Source organism: Dysidea avara, chromosome 9 (genome assembly GCF_963678975.1).
Source record: "Dysidea avara chromosome 9, odDysAvar1.4, whole genome shotgun sequence".
Lineage (NCBI taxonomy): Eukaryota > Metazoa > Porifera > Demospongiae > Dictyoceratida > Dysideidae > Dysidea > Dysidea avara.
Genome location: NC_089280.1, coordinates 11,263,472 through 11,282,612, shown reverse-complemented (window position 1 = coordinate 11,282,612; position 19,141 = coordinate 11,263,472). Strand labels below are relative to the sequence as shown.

The 19,141-nt window shown below is 38.5% G+C and overlaps 3 protein-coding genes and 1 pseudogene across 5 annotated transcripts in view; 2 read left to right on the top strand and 2 right to left on the bottom strand.

Annotated features, from left to right (window-relative positions):
- Window position 1: 1 nt before the first annotated feature.
- Window positions 2–5,691, bottom strand: LOC136265630 (ZZ-type zinc finger-containing protein 3-like). Of its 3 annotated transcripts, XM_066060532.1 has the most exons (12): window positions 5,635–5,687; window positions 5,418–5,578; window positions 3,908–4,124; window positions 3,613–3,673; window positions 3,438–3,515; window positions 2,685–2,821; window positions 2,599–2,629; window positions 1,927–2,010; window positions 1,709–1,810; window positions 1,410–1,505; window positions 500–631; window positions 2–233 (listed from the first exon to the last, which is right to left on the bottom strand). In XM_066060532.1, exons 2-12 carry the CDS (start codon window positions 5,464–5,466, stop codon window positions 111–113), a joined length of 1,110 nt encoding a protein of 369 aa, XP_065916604.1. In that variant the 5' UTR covers window positions 5,467–5,578; window positions 5,635–5,687; the 3' UTR covers window positions 2–110. The 3 variants fall into 3 exon arrangements, with proteins under 3 accessions (XP_065916604.1, XP_065916603.1, XP_065916606.1); XM_066060531.1 differs by having other exon boundaries at window positions 5,418–5,690; XM_066060534.1 differs by lacking the exon at window positions 1,410–1,505 and having other exon boundaries at window positions 5,418–5,691.
- Window positions 5,579–11,633, top strand: LOC136267476 (uncharacterized; annotated as a pseudogene).
- On the bottom strand, window positions 11,296–16,961 carry LOC136265634 (ras-related protein Rab-14). Its single transcript, XM_066060538.1, has 10 exons — window positions 16,680–16,961; window positions 16,525–16,578; window positions 16,285–16,399; window positions 15,196–15,258; window positions 14,062–14,128; window positions 13,573–13,614; window positions 13,474–13,519; window positions 13,381–13,411; window positions 11,769–11,837; window positions 11,296–11,584 (listed from the first exon to the last, which is right to left on the bottom strand). The coding sequence occupies exons 1-10, from the start codon at window positions 16,729–16,731 to the stop codon at window positions 11,482–11,484; spliced, it is 642 nt and encodes a 213-aa protein (XP_065916610.1). The 5' UTR covers window positions 16,732–16,961; the 3' UTR covers window positions 11,296–11,481.
- LOC136265628 (EH domain-binding protein 1-like) overlaps window positions 16,903–19,141 on the top strand; it is a 21,036-nt gene continuing 18,797 nt past the window's right edge. Inside the window, exons 1-3 of the mRNA XM_066060529.1 lie at window positions 16,903–17,084; window positions 17,135–17,192; window positions 19,003–19,098. Of these exons, the coding sequence (XP_065916601.1) occupies window positions 16,978–17,084; window positions 17,135–17,192; window positions 19,003–19,098 (261 nt within the window). The 5' untranslated portion in view covers window positions 16,903–16,977. The remainder of the gene's footprint in view (window positions 17,085–17,134; window positions 17,193–19,002; window positions 19,099–19,141) is intronic.

Below are 19,141 nucleotides of genomic sequence, written 5' to 3'. Positions count from 1 at the left end.
GTTTCTGTGTTAACCAGTGGAGACTTGATTAGAGCCCAATAAAGTACTATGTTTATACTGTACAAATTATTATTTACAGTGAAGTTATGGATGAAATATTATTGGAGTGTTCATGTAGCAGGGCAGAAGTTAGGATCAAGGTAGTTATATCCAACAGCTTCTTCATTGCTCCTAAAGTCCATGTAGTCCTCATCAACATAGGGTTGTCTGGTTCCTTCAGTGTCTTCATCTTCCTGTAATAACACTATTAAACTCCAGAACATACTTGTGCTAGGAGCTAGCTATTTTAAGTGTACTGTTCGCATTAAATTTAGGGAACTTCAGAAAAACAATGTTGGGACCAAAAATAGGAATATCTTTGCAAAACAAACATACGTATGAATTGTACAAGACTTCTCCCAAAAAAAATCCTACAGGGATTACTTTTGGTATGAGATTGGAAAATACACATACTGTACTGTATATATGAGAGCACATCCTAGCAGTGTAGACCACTTACAGATGGTGAGGACTCTTCATCACCACTCTGTTCATCATCTTCTTCATCATCCATGTATACCTTGGGCTCCAGTGATGAGAAGAACGTTGATAACTTACTCTTTGGTAGTTTCTCTTTCCTCTTTATCTTAGACTACAAGTGGGATAGAAGTCACACTTACAATGCTTCAGTGTACACACACAATACATTCAAGTGGAATAAATATTTAGTATACAGTGGAAACTCTCTATACCTGATACAAAGAGTTCATAATATAATACTTATATACTGAGGAGAGTATCCTACTCTCATATACCCCTGTAGAAGGATGTATTGTGAAGTTATGATGTAACACTTCCGAGTACACCCGCTTTTCTTTGTATAATTAATGATGTCATTAGTTGTGAACATGGTATCGATTGAATGCGTGTCTAACAATGTCGCTAGCAACCAAATTAACTCCAGCTTCTAAGTATTTCTCACCGAACTACAATTGTTCCTTCAAGGGTTAAGACCACTTTGTAGGCGTTTCTTGCTAGGCCAATCGCGAATACGGCTATCCTGAGTGTCGCAAGTGTGAAATGGTGCTAATGATTCTTGCACTTTTACAGCTACTCATACGTATGTCACAAACCACAACATCTTGTTGCTACATCATAACTTCACGATACATCCTTCTACAGGGGTATATGAGAGTAGGATACTCTACTCAGTATATATATTATGAATACTTGCTGATACTTTGGGATACAGAATTTTAGGTCCATAATTGCTGTGATATGTATAATGGAAGCTGTGTAATATGGCCTAAGACCAAACAAAAGTACAGCATCTTGACGTTCTAGTCTATGTATCGTGGATAGTTCCTAGAGCCCTGGACAGGTGCACTCATTTTTAAGTGACCACATTAACACGTTCCATTGTTACTCACTTTGTTGGTAAGCAGAGCTACACTGGGTTTACGGCCTGGTACAGGTAAACCAGCCTTAGCCAACTTGATGAAATATTTCTGTACTCTACTTTGAACCTGTATAAAACACAACACAATGTAGCATCACGCAGTACATCAAAATTTTATCACATTACGAGAGCTAGTACTAGTTAGTTTCCTTATATATCAAACTGGCATCTAAAATTCCATGTATACAAACAGAATTTGTACAATACAAGTACAGCCGCTGACTACACAGCTGTACATTCTTGTAGAAATTACAAGTGTTACTCCCTCACCTGTTTAACTGTTCTGTTACCAAGAGCTGCAGCAATCTTTTCAAATCTTCTTGACTCAATGTCCTCTGGAGGATAAACCTCCAGTAAATGTTCCAGTTTAGTCTGTATTACATGGTTAACAAATAAACTTGTATTACATGGTTAACTGCACTCCATGGTTAACTGCACTCCATGGTTAACACATAAACTTGTTAAACAAGTTGAAGTACAGTGTGTACCTGTTCTTCTGCTGTCCATAATTGGTTAAATGTCCTCGTCTTTAATTCATTAGCCACTTTACCTCTCACTTTATCAGTGGGATCCTGGAACAGTCAAACAGTTGTCATGGAGACGATAGAGTTAAAGCTGGACTTTATACTGTATATTGGGGTCTTGTGTGTGCAGGGTCCAAATTTTAGTGATATTATGCAAATTGATCTTTTAGTCAGCAAAGTTCTTGCGTACAGATGTATATCTATATTGTCAAGTAAACCAGCATTTTCAGGCCAAACCCAGACCTAACTTCCAAACATTCCTTATATTATTGGGTTTTGTCTTGACAAGAGTACCCTCCCCATTATATACTATTGTATTGTGGATGCAGAAATTTCTGCTCGAGTGTATACATATTTTGCAAAAAATTTAGTCTTATACATGGTAAAATCTACATAACAGACTTAGTAGCTGCAATACATTCAGTGTTAGTTGTCCTGTATAAATCGTACAGACTTGATAAGAAACATGCTCAACCAAACAACATTTTCCTTTGAATTCCCAATAAATTTTAAACCTCAAAAATTAACACACCAAGCAATGCATTTTGACTGGATAGCAAGGCGACCATAACTGAATACAGAATGCTAGGATGCATCAGGGACACAATTAAGTGTGATACAGTACATGTATTTTACCAGGTTAGGATCCTCCAGTGTTTGGAAGTGTCTATACAGTAATATGTACATGTTATAGACTTGACAGAGTACAGCAATTAGCTAACCTGTTCTCTGCCTTCTGTCTAGTACCATATTTATGATGAAGTAGTTTAGAGTTTAACTTCAACCCCTTCGTGTACTTGGTCAGGTTGATATCAGGAATTGTAGCTACCTCTTGTCTTGTTGGGAGTGGGTCAGACGTCTGTAAGGTGATAAATGTTGCACCATACACTAGCATGCCTTATGAACAGGATAATATTGTAATATTGCTATGAGGTTACTGATAATGCAGACTCATAGGCTTAATACATACAAAGTATGGGAAGTTCTACTATAGTTACATAGAACAACTTTTTCTATCATTCACCTACAAAAGTAATAGTTACAATGAGTTTCTTGCAGCCAAGGTAATTATTGTGAGCCACACCATCTGATCTGAGGGGCTCTGAATGGTATAGAACCTTGTTGGCATGTTATAAGTGCTTAGAAAACTTCCCTGAGCAAAGCAGATACGTAAATTAAAGGAGCGAGAGAAAGTGTAAATGATAGCATCAAGATTTACCCTTCGTGTCAGTGCAACATGAATCCACACCTTGATCAACACCAATGACACCCCTCTTGTCTAGAAACACAGTATGGGCATCATTTCATTTTTGGCTTTGCCAATTTTTGTTTGATGAATGTAGTGAACAACACAGGCTAGACCACAGAGTAATCCTGACACAGGTTTCTATAGCAGATAGTAACCCCAGACATCAAAGAAAATTTTTCCAAATAGCAACATATGTGCAGTATGCATGGTATCCCATTACACCCACCCCATTCATCAAAGATTCAAAGAAACTTTCAGGATTCTTCAGTGCCTGCCTTTTTCTTGATATCAGTATATCAATGTCCTGTAATATTGAAATACAACATTATAGCAGTTATCTACTACACAGTACTTTCTGCATTATGGAAAAATTAAGACACAGATGAACTGCACACACGTACCTGCAACACTTTCATTCTCTGTGCTTCCAGTGTGGCCAGCGTCTTCAACATGAGCTGGTAACTACAGCAATGAAAACAAACTTTGCATAATGAAGTATATACGTACAAAGCTGACCATGGTAATGGTGATTAAATGTACCATACAATATGAGTAATTTGTGGTGAACCTGACAATTTTCGTATGTGCTACAAAAGTAACCACAGAGACAATAAATGCAAAAGTAATATTGATAGTACACATATTATTCCCTCCATCAAGCTATAGCATAAACACATATTGTATATATCGACATACTCTCCATTGTTCTTTAGTGCTAAATGGTCTGACTCAAGGACAAATCTTCGGTGGTTCTCTTGTGGCTGATCATCGTCATGGATACTATCAGCTGCTGAACTAGCCCAACTGGTTTGTGACACCAGAGACTGAGTAGTGACATCATGAAGTTGTGTGGTACCACTACTATGTGAACTGTCCTGACTATACAAGTGATCACCATCAACTCCTTGACCGACTACATGTATGAGAGTAATACATTTTACATACATACACATCAGAGTACATTTCAACTACACATAACATACTCTAATAGAGCCTTTCTTATAAGTTGGAAATATATAATCTATCAGGTTTTGAACTTGATTGTTTGTCTAGACTGTGTATCTTTTTGTCTATGACCATCAAGGAGATGGCATACTGATGAATTGAACTTTATCCTCATCAGAAAAGAAAATCAAAACTGCTAACTGAAGAGCTTTTGTGATTATACTTGTAAGTTGTTGACTTTTTAAAAGACGTCTAGTCTGTCTTTTGACTTTGTTAGAAAACACGCCCACGACTTGTGCACATATGTACATACATAACTGGGATCTACACCTACAATGGCAGACATACTCATGCTCTTCTCACCATAAGCTAGCTGTGTACCATTCACACAATATTAATTGCAAGGTGAATGTACAGAAATTACACACATGACTGGTGGGAATAGTGTATGTATGTATTATTATTAGACTTTACTCAGCATATACAAGGGTGAAATGACAAAAGGAAGAAGATGCACAAAAGGTGTATGCTGATGGTCTGGCACAAGGGGGTGTCACTCAGGCTCTTGCTGTAGGTCGATCTGCGACTGCGGTCAAACTCTAAGTCAACGCCACAAAATAGCTCTTACAGTGGGTCAAGAGTCAAGATGATACGGAAGGTTCGAAACCCACAATCGAAAACTATACGTAGCTATTATCAAGTTTACGGAATTATACGTAACTCACAAGAAGTAAGGATCTCCAAGATGTTTTAAAGTTCCAACAGGCGTATCGCCATAATTATAATGATTTTTCTCTTCCAGCTGCTGGTAGCACGCACTAAGAAAATATTATACTAGGTTACAAGCGCAGGTGTGTATAGGAAAAGAGAAATAAGTGGAGGTCAAAAGTTCGACAAGAAATGCTCAAGTCACAGGTCAAAGATGATAAACGCTGCAAGTCAAGGGTCAAGGTGAAATTTTCCCCGGTCAAGACTTTGACCACGGTTGCAGATCTACCTACAGCGTGAGCCGACGTGACACCCCCTTGTGGCAGCAACCTGTGCATCAGCATACACCTTTTTTGTATCTCCTTACTTTTGTGATACTACTATCTTTTACAAAGCAGGCTTAAACTCATATGGGGTACTAAAACATAGCCTCGTTAAATTTAATTTGTGGCTCTTGCTCGGGCTCGTGTTAAAACACCAAACACATGTACAACACCTTTATTTATACAGACCAATAACTCGCGCACGTAGTAAAATCTTATGAATACTATACCTTGACTGTCTTCTCGCTTGTTCACGTAAGCCTCTAATTCCTCATCCATTTGACGCCTCTGCCCTAGCTCCTGTCCTCCGGTTCTGTGTGATTCTAATTAATACGCACCCCCATCTGGGTGATCACGTGTATCCAGCCCAGCCCCCTCTAGTAAAGCTAATCTAATAATTTGAGCATTTGCCTCCGAATGTCTTGCACTTATGTGTGCACTACGTACCACAAAACAATAATGTACCGATTCTAAAGTTTTCCGGTTTCCCTCGCCTACTTCTGTCCGCAAAATTCACGTGACTTTTAGTATGAATAGCAATCCGTTTGTAATGTTGTCGTGTTGGTTTCTCCTGATCGCTTCCTTTACAGTGGTGTGGAGCAAGCCTCCTAACATAGTCTTCATCCTAGCTGATGATATGGGACAATGGGCAGCTGGTGCTTATGGCAACGAGGAAGTCATCACTCCAAACATTGACAAGCTGGCATCTGAAGGAATACGATTTGAAAACGCGTTCTGCAACACCCCCGTGTGCTCAGCTAGCAGGACAAGTTACTTCACTGGTCGACTACCCAGCCAACATGGAGTGCATGACTGGATCCGAGGTGGGAATGGCTGTGATGGGCATGGCATCAATTACAGTGGTGAAGAAGTAGCTTACACGGATGTGCTGGCTCAACATAACTACACTTGTGGAATCAGCGGGAAATATCACCTCGGAGATCAGCCAGTGGCACAGCATTCCTTCAAGCATTGGTTTGTTCACCAGTCTGGGGGTGGTAGTTACATAAATCCACCTCTGGTGAAGGATCTCAAGTGTGTTACCATAGAAGGGTACATTAGTGACATCATTACTGATGATGCAATTGAGTATATAGGACAACAGGAATCTAGTTCAGAGCCATTTTATGCCTCAATCCACTATACCGCACCACATTCACCATACACTGGGAAAGATGGAAGGGCCGACACTGAACATCCAAAGGAAATAGTAGACATGTATGCTAATTGTTCTTTCAAGTTTATGCCACAGGAGAGCCTAAATCCTTATGGGAAACACACAGGAGGACTTACACGACACTGTCTTGGCAACAGACAATGCCAATTAGGTTATTATGCTGCCGTCACTGCTATGGATAAAAACATCGGACGGATTTTACAGGCACTTGAAGATAACAAGATTGATGAGCAGACTTTGGTAGTATTTGGAAGTGATCATGGCTTTAATGCAGGTCACCATGGTTTATGGGGTAAAGGTAATGCTGCTTATCCTCTCAATATGTTTGACACATCATTGAAAATCCCCATGATATTCAGGCACAAAGGTACCATTAAACCGAGAGTGGAAACAGCTAATGTACAGGTCATCGATATAGCTCCAACACTTCTGGAATATGCTGGTAATTTCTCTCTCCCTTCACATGCTAATGTTGCAGGGGAAAGTTTTGCTGATCTGCTACTTGCTAATGTTCCTAGTAAACCCTCTGCAATTAGACCAATATTTGGGGAGTATGGACAGACTCGGTATGCAAGGATGGAAAACAAGAAGTTTGTCTCAAGACTAACAGGTCCACAGGAACTGTACGACTTAAATCACGATCCTAAGGAGACCAATAATTTAGCAGATTTTAGCCACATGAATGAGCTATTCACCATGGATCAAGCCCTCAAAGATTGGTTCTCTTTTTATGAAGACCCTTTTATCAGTGGCTGGACTAAATCAGTCAGTGGTGATGGTCAGATGCACTCAGTGTTATACAACACATCAGGCATGCTTACTACTCCAGCATTTGCTAAACTTTCCTATCTGTAAACTTTTGAGCTTATATTGAGTTTATACTCTAATATATGTGTTTATAATTTGAAGAATAATTTTTGTTGAAGCTTTACAGGCAAGTGCTAGAAAGTCTGTAGGACACCATATAGCTTCACATATGCATGCATGCCGGAAATCAGGAATTAACTATAGCTAGCTAGCTAGAAAAGAGAATGCTGATTTGCAATTGTTAGCAAGCTCGAATTATGATGTCAGTGTCAGGAGTAATTTAAAGTACTCGTGATTGATTCTCAAGCAAATATGCAGCTGCTGACTCAGTAAATTGCATATGTACGATATGTATGAACTTGATATTCTATAATAGATAACATTAAGGTGTCATTACTGAGACATAGAGTCTGTATAGCTATAATAATTATTTTCAACTATTATGCTATTCTGATGCCCAGCTACCTAATAACAGCTTCAATGTGCCACCCACTTTTCAACTTCATTTGATGACATGTCATTAAATATAATTGAAATGTTATCATGCAAGGAATGAAATGCACATACAATTTCATATTAGTGCTGGACACTGTATCTTGAACTTCAAAACATAAAATTAATATTGCCAAGGTTGTAGAAACAGTCAGATCTAGTTCCACCTGTAAACTTGATCACAAAAGACTGTACCTTTTATTCCAATGTGACAATACGTACTTAAACTGTGTATGCATGTGTCCGTCATGTAGTCTCTTATAGGTAGGAAACTGCCATGTTGTTACTAGTACAAATGCTCCACAATTTCAATCCAATTTATTATTTCGTATAGACCAAATGTGATGTATTTGCTCTGTAGCTGTCCATTGAAGATATAACCACTCTCACTGGCTAAATTAAAACTGGAAACTCTATACAATTTAAATGAAAATATAGCATGCAGCAATAAAATATGGAAGGCCAAAGAAATAAGGAGACAGTAATCATTAGGATTGAAAGCTCTTTGCATATATACACTCTAATAAAGCAGTCAACATCTTAAACAATGTTCACCCATTCCAATGTGACTTTTAAAAACAAAACCCGTTTTTGTATAGCCATTATTGATATATTTATTCTTGTGCATGAATTGTATCATATCAAAACAAATTACACAAGTAAAATATTCATGCATAAATTTAAAGAATTTCAGTTTTCAGCCAGAGTCATTGTCATATAGAGACTACTCGATACTTTCTGCAGATGCACCATCATTAACAAATTGAATGCATGCATTTCAACGCTATACTGTTGTAATACTGATTTCAAACTGATCATAAAAGTCATCAAATTTGTCTATATAGTTGAATAGCTATATGCATGACTATTTAGCTGCAATACTGCATAACTGATGTGTTGGAAGTTATATGCTACTGTAGGTTTTGAATAGCCTGGTTCATAAAAAGTAGCTCAGCCGATGCTATTGCAATTTTGATTGCTGTAGTTGATGCAACATATGTAATGGTGAGATAACAAGGAGTTTTATTATACTATATAATTTAGTACCTTTCACTACAAGATATAAGCAGCTGACTATTCTATTAGGAGTATATTCAGTAAAAAGTTTCTATTATTTTGATCACCTCTCATTAATTCTTATATAAGTGCTCATCTCCTTTCTCTTTTCATCTTTGATAGCATTGCTTCAGTTACTTGGCATATTTAAGGACAAGTTTTAGGGCACACAAACTACTCCTATATACCTCTGTCCAAGAAACTTTAGTGGTGCTCTTGTCAAGTGTAAGTACAATGTGCTGTCTGCACGCATGCATTGGTTATTTCTTAATATTTGTGACCCAATTTTGGAAAACCATCCTTTTTGGCACATTGGTCAATTTTCTTGAGATATGATCAATTTACTGTCTAATACATTACAAAGTAACTGACTTTTCATAGCAATGCATTGAATTCTGTGAGTGATTAATTACTGATTATAGGTGTGACAAATGGCGACAAATCACCTTGTTTACAAATAATTCCATTCCTACTGTATAAAAATATGTAGCTATAAAGAGACTTCTGTTAGTTGTGCTCCTGGTCCTTTTCTTCAATGTAGCTATCACTGTCTATAATATTTCAGTAGTTTTAATCATTCTAGCTATCACCTGAACAGGTCACCCCATTCGTAAGTTAGCCGCTAATTGGTGACTCACACATTGCAAAATGACTCATGGTCTGATAAAGTCATCCATATCTCCTATGCTTCAAGCTTCACAACAAGAAGGTTTAGCCAAAGTGATGTGCAAAAAAAATTAATTTTGAAAAAAATGCTGAAATTTTGCAATTGAATTTTCCTACAAATAAAATTGGGTCACATTTGATTCGTAATTTGTACAACATGCTCACAGTGTGGTGGATTAATATGCTGGGAAGTCAGGGTCTGTCTCTTCAGTGCACACTGTTGGATTTTGATTAACTAAAGACTATATAAAAAAAACAAAGTTGCTGTCATTGATTCCATGCCTTCTTTTGGAGTTTTCACACTCCTGTAAGGTTACCGGCACGTGACTTACCGAGCACCGTGACTGCGTGACATAGCAACACTTTTGCAGAGAAATGTTGTCGTGTTGTTTTCTACTTATCGCTTCCTTTACGGCAGTGCTGGGAAAGCCTCCTAACATAGTTTTCATCCTAGCTGATGATATGGGACAATGGGCAGCTGGTGCTTATGGCAACGCGGAAGTCATCACTCCAAATATTGACAAGCTGGCGTCTGAAGGAATACGATTTGATAACGCCTTCTGCAACACTCCAGTGTGCTCAGCTAGTAGGGCAAGCTACTTTACTGGTCGACTACCCAGCCAACATGGAGTGCATGACTGGATCAGTGGCGGGAATGGCTGTGATGGTCAAGGCATCCAGTATACGAGCGAAGAAGTAGCCTACACGGATGTGCTAACTCAGAACAACTACACGTGTGGAATTAGTGGTAAATATCACCTGGGAGCCCAGCCCATAGCTCAGCATTCCTTCAAGCACTGGTTTGTTCACCAGTCCGGGGGTGGCAGTTACATAGACCCACCAATGGTCAAAGATTTGAAGTGTGTCAACCCTAAAGGTTACATTAGTGACATTATCACTGATGATGCCATTGAGTTTATAGGACAGCAGGCAAATAAAGCTCAACCATTTTATATCTCAGTACACTACACTGCACCACATTCACCGTATGTCAGTGGAGATGGCAGAGCTGATAGTGAGCACCCAAAAGAAATTGTAGACATGTACTCAAATTGTACCTTCAAGTTTATGCAACAAGAGACTCTGAATCCTTATGCACATCACACAGGGGGGCTGACATGACAATGTCTCAACAACAGCCAATGTCAGTTAGGTTATTATGCTGCTGTCACTGCTATGGATAAGAACATTGGAAGGATTCTGCAGGCACTGCAAAATCACAAGATTGATGAGCAGACTTTGGTAGTGTTTGCAAGTGATCATGGCTTTAGCGCAGGTCACCATGGTTTATGGGGTAAGGGTAATGCAGCCTACCCTCTCAATATGTTTGATACTTCACTAAAAATCCCAATGATATTCAGACACAAGGGTACCATTAAACCGAGAGTGGAGAAAGGCGTCGTACAAGTTATCGATGTAGCCCCAACTCTACTACACTACGCTGGTAATTACACACTCCTCCCACATGCTAACATTGCTGGAGAAAGTTATGCAAATTTATTACTCCATGGTAATTCTAGTGTCCACACAAAGACCAGGCCTATATTTGGTGAGTATGGACAGACTCGGTATGCAAGAATGAATGACACCAAATTCATTATGAGACTAACTAGCTGGTCATGATGAACTATATGGTGTAGCAGTTGACCCTGATGAAACTATCAACCTGGCAGATTTAGATGGTTATAATGGTGACATCTCCCTAATGAGTCAGGCAATAAAGAAATGGTTTTCATTCTATGAAGACCCATTTATCAGTGGCTGGACCAAACCAGTTACTAGTGGTGGTCAGATTCACTCAGTATTGTATAATGCATCAGGTATATCCACTACTCCAGCCTTTGCTAAATTGTCCTATCTCTTCTAACAATTTTTGTTAGTGGGGATAAATTATTGTATTTTTATATAACTTTATATTTTTTAACTTTATTAGATAAAACAATATGGCATTACAACAATAACAAATCTCTTTCAAACTTACAGAAAAGAAAAAAAAACCATACCTATAATATCATATTTATTGTGTACATACTTCTGGGCCAGTCACAACAATATACTACTAAACATTCAAACGATTGACATGAGCAATAATGTTGTTAACAGCCACAACCACTTGGCTCTTTCTGAGGCTCTCTTCTCTCTTGTGGTGTCGCTGATGGTTTGAGTTGGACGCCTGTTTCTGCTGCATTCAAGTCAATGCTACAAGAAACCACAAAATATTAATGTATCATGGAAAAAAAAAAACTATATAGATAACTTTCTAAAGTTTCAGAGCTACATAGCATGAAACTACGTAAGCCTACTGGGATTACTTTTTTTCCCCATCTGTTAAGTCTTGTATTCATAGAGTAATTAATAGATAACTATATTCGGTCTCACTTACTTGCCATCTTGAATGTTTTGATAAATTTTCTTAGCTGTCTCCAGGAAGACCTCTTCCACATTGTCTCCACTAAAGTGAGCCAAAGCAAAACAACACAATGTGCTGCAAGCACTTTACATTACCATCACTAATCAAGATTACAAATAGTAAGAATCCACCTCCCTGACAAGATCAATTTGCGCTAGTATTAAGTTTTCACACACTCCTTTAAACTAATTTCATTTGAATGTAAGCATGAATCAACACAAGAAGCACATTTGTAGCAATATTGACTATGGCCAAGAAAGTGGACATATGGGCAGTCAGGTCACTAAGGTGTACTTGATTATGTCATTGAGGCTACACAACAGGTTTTTCGGCATAGTGGAAGCTGTCTTAGCAGCCACCTGCATAGAAAGGCCACCCCTCTAAAGTGTCCAACAAAATTTATATAGCCTCTTAACACGCCACCAGCCCATTAAGGCAAAGAAATTTCATCACTAGTTAAACCTGTTCCAGTGTATCAAAAATAAAAATGTTTTGTTGTACAGTATTGAAGTGGATGGTAGCTACCTCTAACAAACAGCTAGTTGAGGAATAGCCAATTTAGTTATCATACTGTAGAACCTGTCTAAGCCAGGTAGTTATAAAAGCTGGACAGAATGTCTCAGGAATTAAAGTGAGCTTTCTATTCCACTGTATGAATAATGAAAATACGCTCACATCTCCAAAACACTGTAATGTTCTCCAATTCCTACTGGATTTTGATGACATATATTTTTATCATAAATAATGTATGCGTTCCTAATGGATTGGAAATGCCCATATTATTTATGTAGTGATGTCATGGGCCATCCTCGTTTCACTATATGGCCTCGACAGCTGGAAGATTTCACTGTTCTTGCAACCAGCAAATTAGTGCTTGTTGTTTACAGCTGGGTTAGTTACCACCTACACTAATTGGAGGCTGGACTGGGTAGGGACGCTGGAGAGTAGTAAGCAACAGCGTAAGAAAATTCAGGTTCAAAGGTGAAATATGGTGTTTCAAAATGGTTTTGCAAATTTCCTGAAGAAACAGAAAGTGCAGTGTTGTTTCTTTGCTGTTGTTTACACCACTTGTAGCAGGTAGAGTGTAGTAGGCTAACTAGATATCAACTGCTTTGCTGTGTATTTCCACTGTTTCGATAAAATGTCAGAAAACGGGCAATACTTTGTGCAATTGTTTAGCTAAAGCTGAGCGGTACTGTGGCATAAAATCTATTTCAATATATCACACATTTCTTTGGTTGTGCAAATGCGGTGACGAGAAGTTGATTAATAGTACTGCTGCTGAAATATTAGCTGGTGTGTACCTGCCATTGTCACCTGTCGCAAACAATATTTCTCCCAATGTCCACAGACACGCTGTGTTCTTGTTCAGTACACAATGCAACACAATAAGCAATGTAAAAGGAATGTCCACGCCTTCAAACAAGCGAGAGAAAGCCAAACAGCCACTCAACAAATTTCCCAATGTATTGGCGCACCATAACTAGGATAACGGGCATTTCCAATCCATTAGGAACGCATACATTATCTATATTTTTATCAACCATAACTAACAAATCTCTACAAGTACAGTATATGTTCTTACGTTTTTGCACTTGCTTCTAAGAAAAGCAGACCTGAAGAAAAAAAACAACATAACGTTTAAACCCAAAACTCATGTCACACTACAACTACGTACCATTCTCTGCTGCAAATTGTTTAGCTTCCTCATACGTTACATCTCTCTGTTAGTAGCAGTATGCAATAATAATGATACGATACAAAACCTTATGTTTACCTGTCCATCAAGATCAGATTTATTTCCAATCAAGAATATTACCTATAAGAAGTTAAGTCACAGTAATATACATTAATAGTACAAAGAAGCTTTGCCTAACACACACACACACACACACACACACACACACACACACACACACACACACACACACACACACACACACACACACACACACACACACACACACACACACACACACTTATACAAACATATGTACACACATATAAAACAGATGTATGTACGCACACACTATGCACAAACACTTTAATTCAGGAGATATCATTTATACACACTTCACATAAAGTACAATGGTGTATTATTATAGTAAACATTTTAGGGGAAATCACTTTGCAATAATTGAAACCATAAATGACTTCCCCCCATGAATTTCTTAGCAAAGCACACAATAACTATTCTACGAAAACACAAAAGGTTTTTGAAATGTAGCTATGTCTTAGTTGAGCATTCACTAGCTGATTTTCTCACCGTGTTCGGGTTAGTTAGGTTCCTAGCATCAGTCAACCAACTACTAAGATGGTTGTAGGTACTCCGCCTGTAAATAATGTGTAAAACAATGATATTACCAGTATCAGTGTGTTCACACACACGCACACACATCTAGAAACTGTTCCATGCATTCCATAGCAAGGTGCACTAAGCTAACATGGATCACACTGTAAGTTACTATGTAGTTCTGTCACTTCTGTGTATGGTTAGTATAATGCAGATCAATGATTTAACTAGCAATTCAGTGATTAATGTAACGATTCTAATTATACTGTAACTGATGAGTCTACCTGAAGCCTACTAACTTGGTTACTGGTATCAAGAGTACATAATAAAATGTACTCTTGCTGGTATATATAATGTTCTGTGGTCTGCTCAATGGCTGTGGATAGAAATACACATCCACTCATTGCCCAAATGATTATTTTAGTCTTAGAATATACGTAGTTTAGTAACTATCAATTAGCTGAAACTTAGCAGCTACACTGAGCCTAGCCTAACCGTAAACAAAATCCACAATTTAATCCTGTGTCACTCAATACAATAAGTCAAGGTTATCTATGTTGCATTGCTGTTTTGTGATATGGACAGCTTCTGCTATGGATATACCAAGCAGTGCACACACACACACACACACACACACACACACACACACACACACACACACACACACACACACACACACACACACACACACACACACACACACACACACACACACAACACACGCCATGCCTCCGACAGCCATGTAAAACAAAGCCATTGTAGCCCACGAACCAGCACTGAGATGCCACTCAGTTTTGTGGATACAGCAAACACAGTCCACCACCACTAAGTGAGACATGGACAGTTGGGAATTTGCTTCCTCAGTAAACACCAGGTACCCATTGATGTTACAGCTGGGTGGGCTGCTTCCCCATTTGACATCAGACCACCAGGTCCCCCATTATACTGTACAGGTGGGTAGACTGGAGCAAAAATTCTTGCTCAAGGAAGCAACAACAACACCAACTTGCTTTGGTATAACCAGGCATTGAATCTAAAACCTTTCAAGAACTAAGCCAATGCTCTAGCCATTTAGCTATGCTATACACATACACTACATCTCTGTACCTTGTGATATCATAGACCATTAAAGCACCAGCTGCACCTCTGTAGTAGCTACGTGTGACAGCCCTACAATGTGGAAAATGTGTTAGTAGCTAACTAGTCTACAGTAATCATTAAACAACATTGCAAGTTTTAGTATAAAGACTCTAACTCCCTCTATTAACAGGTGTTATCCTTTTTACTAGCTCTAAGTGTGATAGCACTACAATGTCTGGATGTATGTATACTGGTGTGTGGATTATGGCTTTATCAAAACAAATAAAAAAATACTGACAATGTGCCAATAATTTTTCACTGGCTAACAGTTTTTGTATATGCCAAAGCATTGCCTTGAGTGCTATATGAATTCGCCTCGTGCTTTATTAGCATCAAGGCCAAGTGCCGAGTGTTTTATTTTTCACATAGCACGAGCAAGGCAATGCTTTAATGATTTATGGAACTTTCTAGTTGTGTAGCTTCACCATACACTAGGACTCGTAATTAACATGTGTTGTACAAATTAGCAGCCTGAATGTACACAAACCAGTTTAACAAAGTAACTCACTCGTAGTTCACCATAGTTTGGCGTAGTAGACGTTCATCGCGTATTTTGGCAGGTTTTGGTCACAACCCACAATTGATTCTGTTGCGACACATGGTGAAGTATTTTCGTGATATCTCCAGGACTTGTCCGTTTACATTAACAAACGTAACAGCAACGTTACCTTCTCCTACCCATCATCGAAGCATTTAGGTCTATAAAAGCAATCCAGTGGTAGTTGTATTGCCTGGGGTGACTGACCACTCAGCGCAGCGAGGGCTGTCAGCCTTCATTGGCTTGGGTGATTAGTCGTACTGGCGTAAGCGCCACAGGCTAATAGCCTGCACTAAAGCACATGGGAAACTGGGCTTAATTGCACCACAAAGAGTGCTTTATTACAACTCTTTGTGAGCAATAAAGCACTGTTTGCCCTAAAGTGTACTTTATGAAATTTAAAGTACACTTTTTCTTTGATCTCATCCACGCAAAGTTCTATAAATTGCATACGGTACATGGTATCCGAACAAGCTGCACACATTAAATCTGATATATTTAGTTTATTGACATATTACCTAAATCTTTCTTGACCAGCTGTGTCCCAAATCTGAAGCTTAATCTTCTGCCCAGACACTTCTATTATTCGAGTACCAAACTCTACTCCAATTGTGTGTGGACAATCAGACATGACTTGAGTGGGATAAGAAACTTCACATAACAATAAAGCATAACAGCAATACATTGACCAGTAATATTCAAAAATATCAAAAACTCACACTAAGATTATTACTTGTAGGTTTAAAATTTGTACTCACATTTTCTTTCCGTAAACTGGTGTAGTAGACATGATTTACCAACACCCATATCACCTGAAAAATCAACAAAATAGCATCAATTCTAATTAACGCGCACCCGCAAACAAAGTCATTGACGGGAGCTACAAAACCACCTCACAAATTAACTCACGCACCTATTACGATATATTTGAATATATAGGAATAATTGTACGGTCCTCCTGCCATCTTAAGTTTGATGAGTACACCCACTTATTTCTCGTACAAAACACAATAAACTTGTTAATCTACTCAAACAACGACGCCTGAACTTAGGCCTCTGAAATCCTTCTGGTGGTAGTCTACCTGGTGGTAGTCTACCTGGTGGCGTCTAGAAATCCTACAATGTGTTACGATACAAAATCCAGGTCCCAAACAAACACGTGACCCATCAGCATTTACTAAGAGTTGGGCTTGGGCGGAAGTAGCCGAGTCATGGCTACGGTGATGAAGAAAGTCAAGCGGGCTGGCAAGAGGGCCAGTAAATACCAATACACGGCTAATTTCCAGTCAGTTGTCGTGGAGTGCGTCAAGGAGAAATGGTTAGCCAGATAAATGGCGTATTCTAATGTATTAGAGTCGTGACTTCCAGGCTTCCTCACAAATTGTCAGTCGCTTGGTCAAGAAGGGGCAGAAGACATTTCACTAGTGTAAGCAGTGTTGATATGTGACCTAATATTGCTAAGTAGAGCGTGAGATCTCTGGTATTCCTTCAAAGTGTTTTACTAAATAGATAGATTAACACTGTTGTGCCTCCTTGGTACATGCTTGGAGACCAGGATCAAGTCATTACTGGTGTAGGATTGTATCCTGTATTCAACTGAGGTCTAATGTTGAGATTCTAACTAACTATTCTAAGCCTTTTCATGGGTACCTAGCTAGTGGGATGTAGTGCGCCTACAATAGATGATCTGTGCAGTGAATTTCACTACCTGACACTGCATTTAATAGCTTGTGTTAGGTTCGGTCTAAAAGTAACTATTGATATACTACCAGTGCTATTGAGTTGCAGCCTACGCTTTATTGCAAGCTTGGTATACAGTATATGATCATGTGGCTTAATACACTAAAGCTGGTGACCCAGTCATCATCCTTGCTTTATTGACCTGTATTTGAGTGTAAGCTTTGCATGCTGCATTCTATGGGACTAGCATATATAGAACAAAGGGATTCTTTCTGTCTGTATTTGGAAATCCATGTGGTCTCACTATTCTAAAAAAATAGTATTTAGTGATTGTTAAGGCTGGCTATACAGCAAACAGCTTCTATCCTTTGCAGTTATTGTAATGGCAAACACACAATACTGAACAGTGATTCAGTTTCACCTTATTATGGGCTTGAATGTGTGAATAGTCAACTGATTCATTCTAAGTTTGTGAATTTATGTTGTCTTTTAGGGTATTCTTTTTCTATTGGCCACTAATGTTTTCTGCTGAAATTAATGCTATATGAAATGTTCCAGTATGTGGAAACCTTAACAGCTTTTACACAGAGGAGGTACATGTGACTCGATGATGTGAGCTAGTTCCATTTGTATTGAGTAAATTTGAAAACTAGGGTTTCAATAAAACTAGGTGCTGATCAAAAGCTTATCTTACATAATTGAATGGTGCAGTGAACCCTGCTGAACCCCGGTGGTTTGATATAAATGTAATGATGAAGAGCGAACTGCACAAAACAGAGGACCAACAGCGACGATGGAAAGAGAATAACACTTGAAATGTGCTCCATTAATCCCGAAAAATCAAATTAGCTAAATTAATCATTACCTAGTTTAAATATCAATATATGCAATTAACATGAATTCTTTTTAACAGCGCTTAATGTATGTCATACCTCCTCTGGCCTTTACACTGTACATGAAATTCAGTATCTGTTTACAAGCTCATTGCAAACAGTGATTTAAAAACTGATGTTCATAAGACAATCTGTATTACACAGTATACAGTTATTTGACATGTCAATGTTCCTGTGATGTTACATTGATGTTTTATCATACACACTAACTAAACTTGCTGAGTTAAGGAGTGCCGGTCCCTCCTTTGGCTAAAAAAATGTTATATAATGTACAGTACATTTCCCTGTGAGTACCAAGGCTACCTCTGCGTATGAGAAGTTCATGATCACAAGTAACTGTTGACCTAAATATGGGATGTAAGCAGGCAGGTAGCTGCGGTAATTTGTTCAGGTAGGTTACTTTGGTTTGTACAATTACAGTATTGTCCCATTTAAAGAATTGGTATTACCCTACTTACCTTAAATATGGTACTGTGTTTGAAAGTCCCGTCCATTGGATAGTGCTGTACAGAAACTTGCTTAATTTGGACAGCACTCCATTGTTGCCATGCATGTACATACTATATAGTGTATGTGCATCATATGCTCAATTATGTTTCTTCTCCAATGTGTGATACAGGATATGTGTATTGTATTGTGTACATGATTTATGTTGCTGTTTAGGTCCGTCCATGGAAGGCTTCACCTGATAATCGTAAACGAGGAGTAATTGTTTGGCCTGAATTAGAGGAAATTGACATAACCATCACTCTGTATAAGGTGCATAGTGTACACTGTATGTGCGCATGTGTTGTGTTGTTGT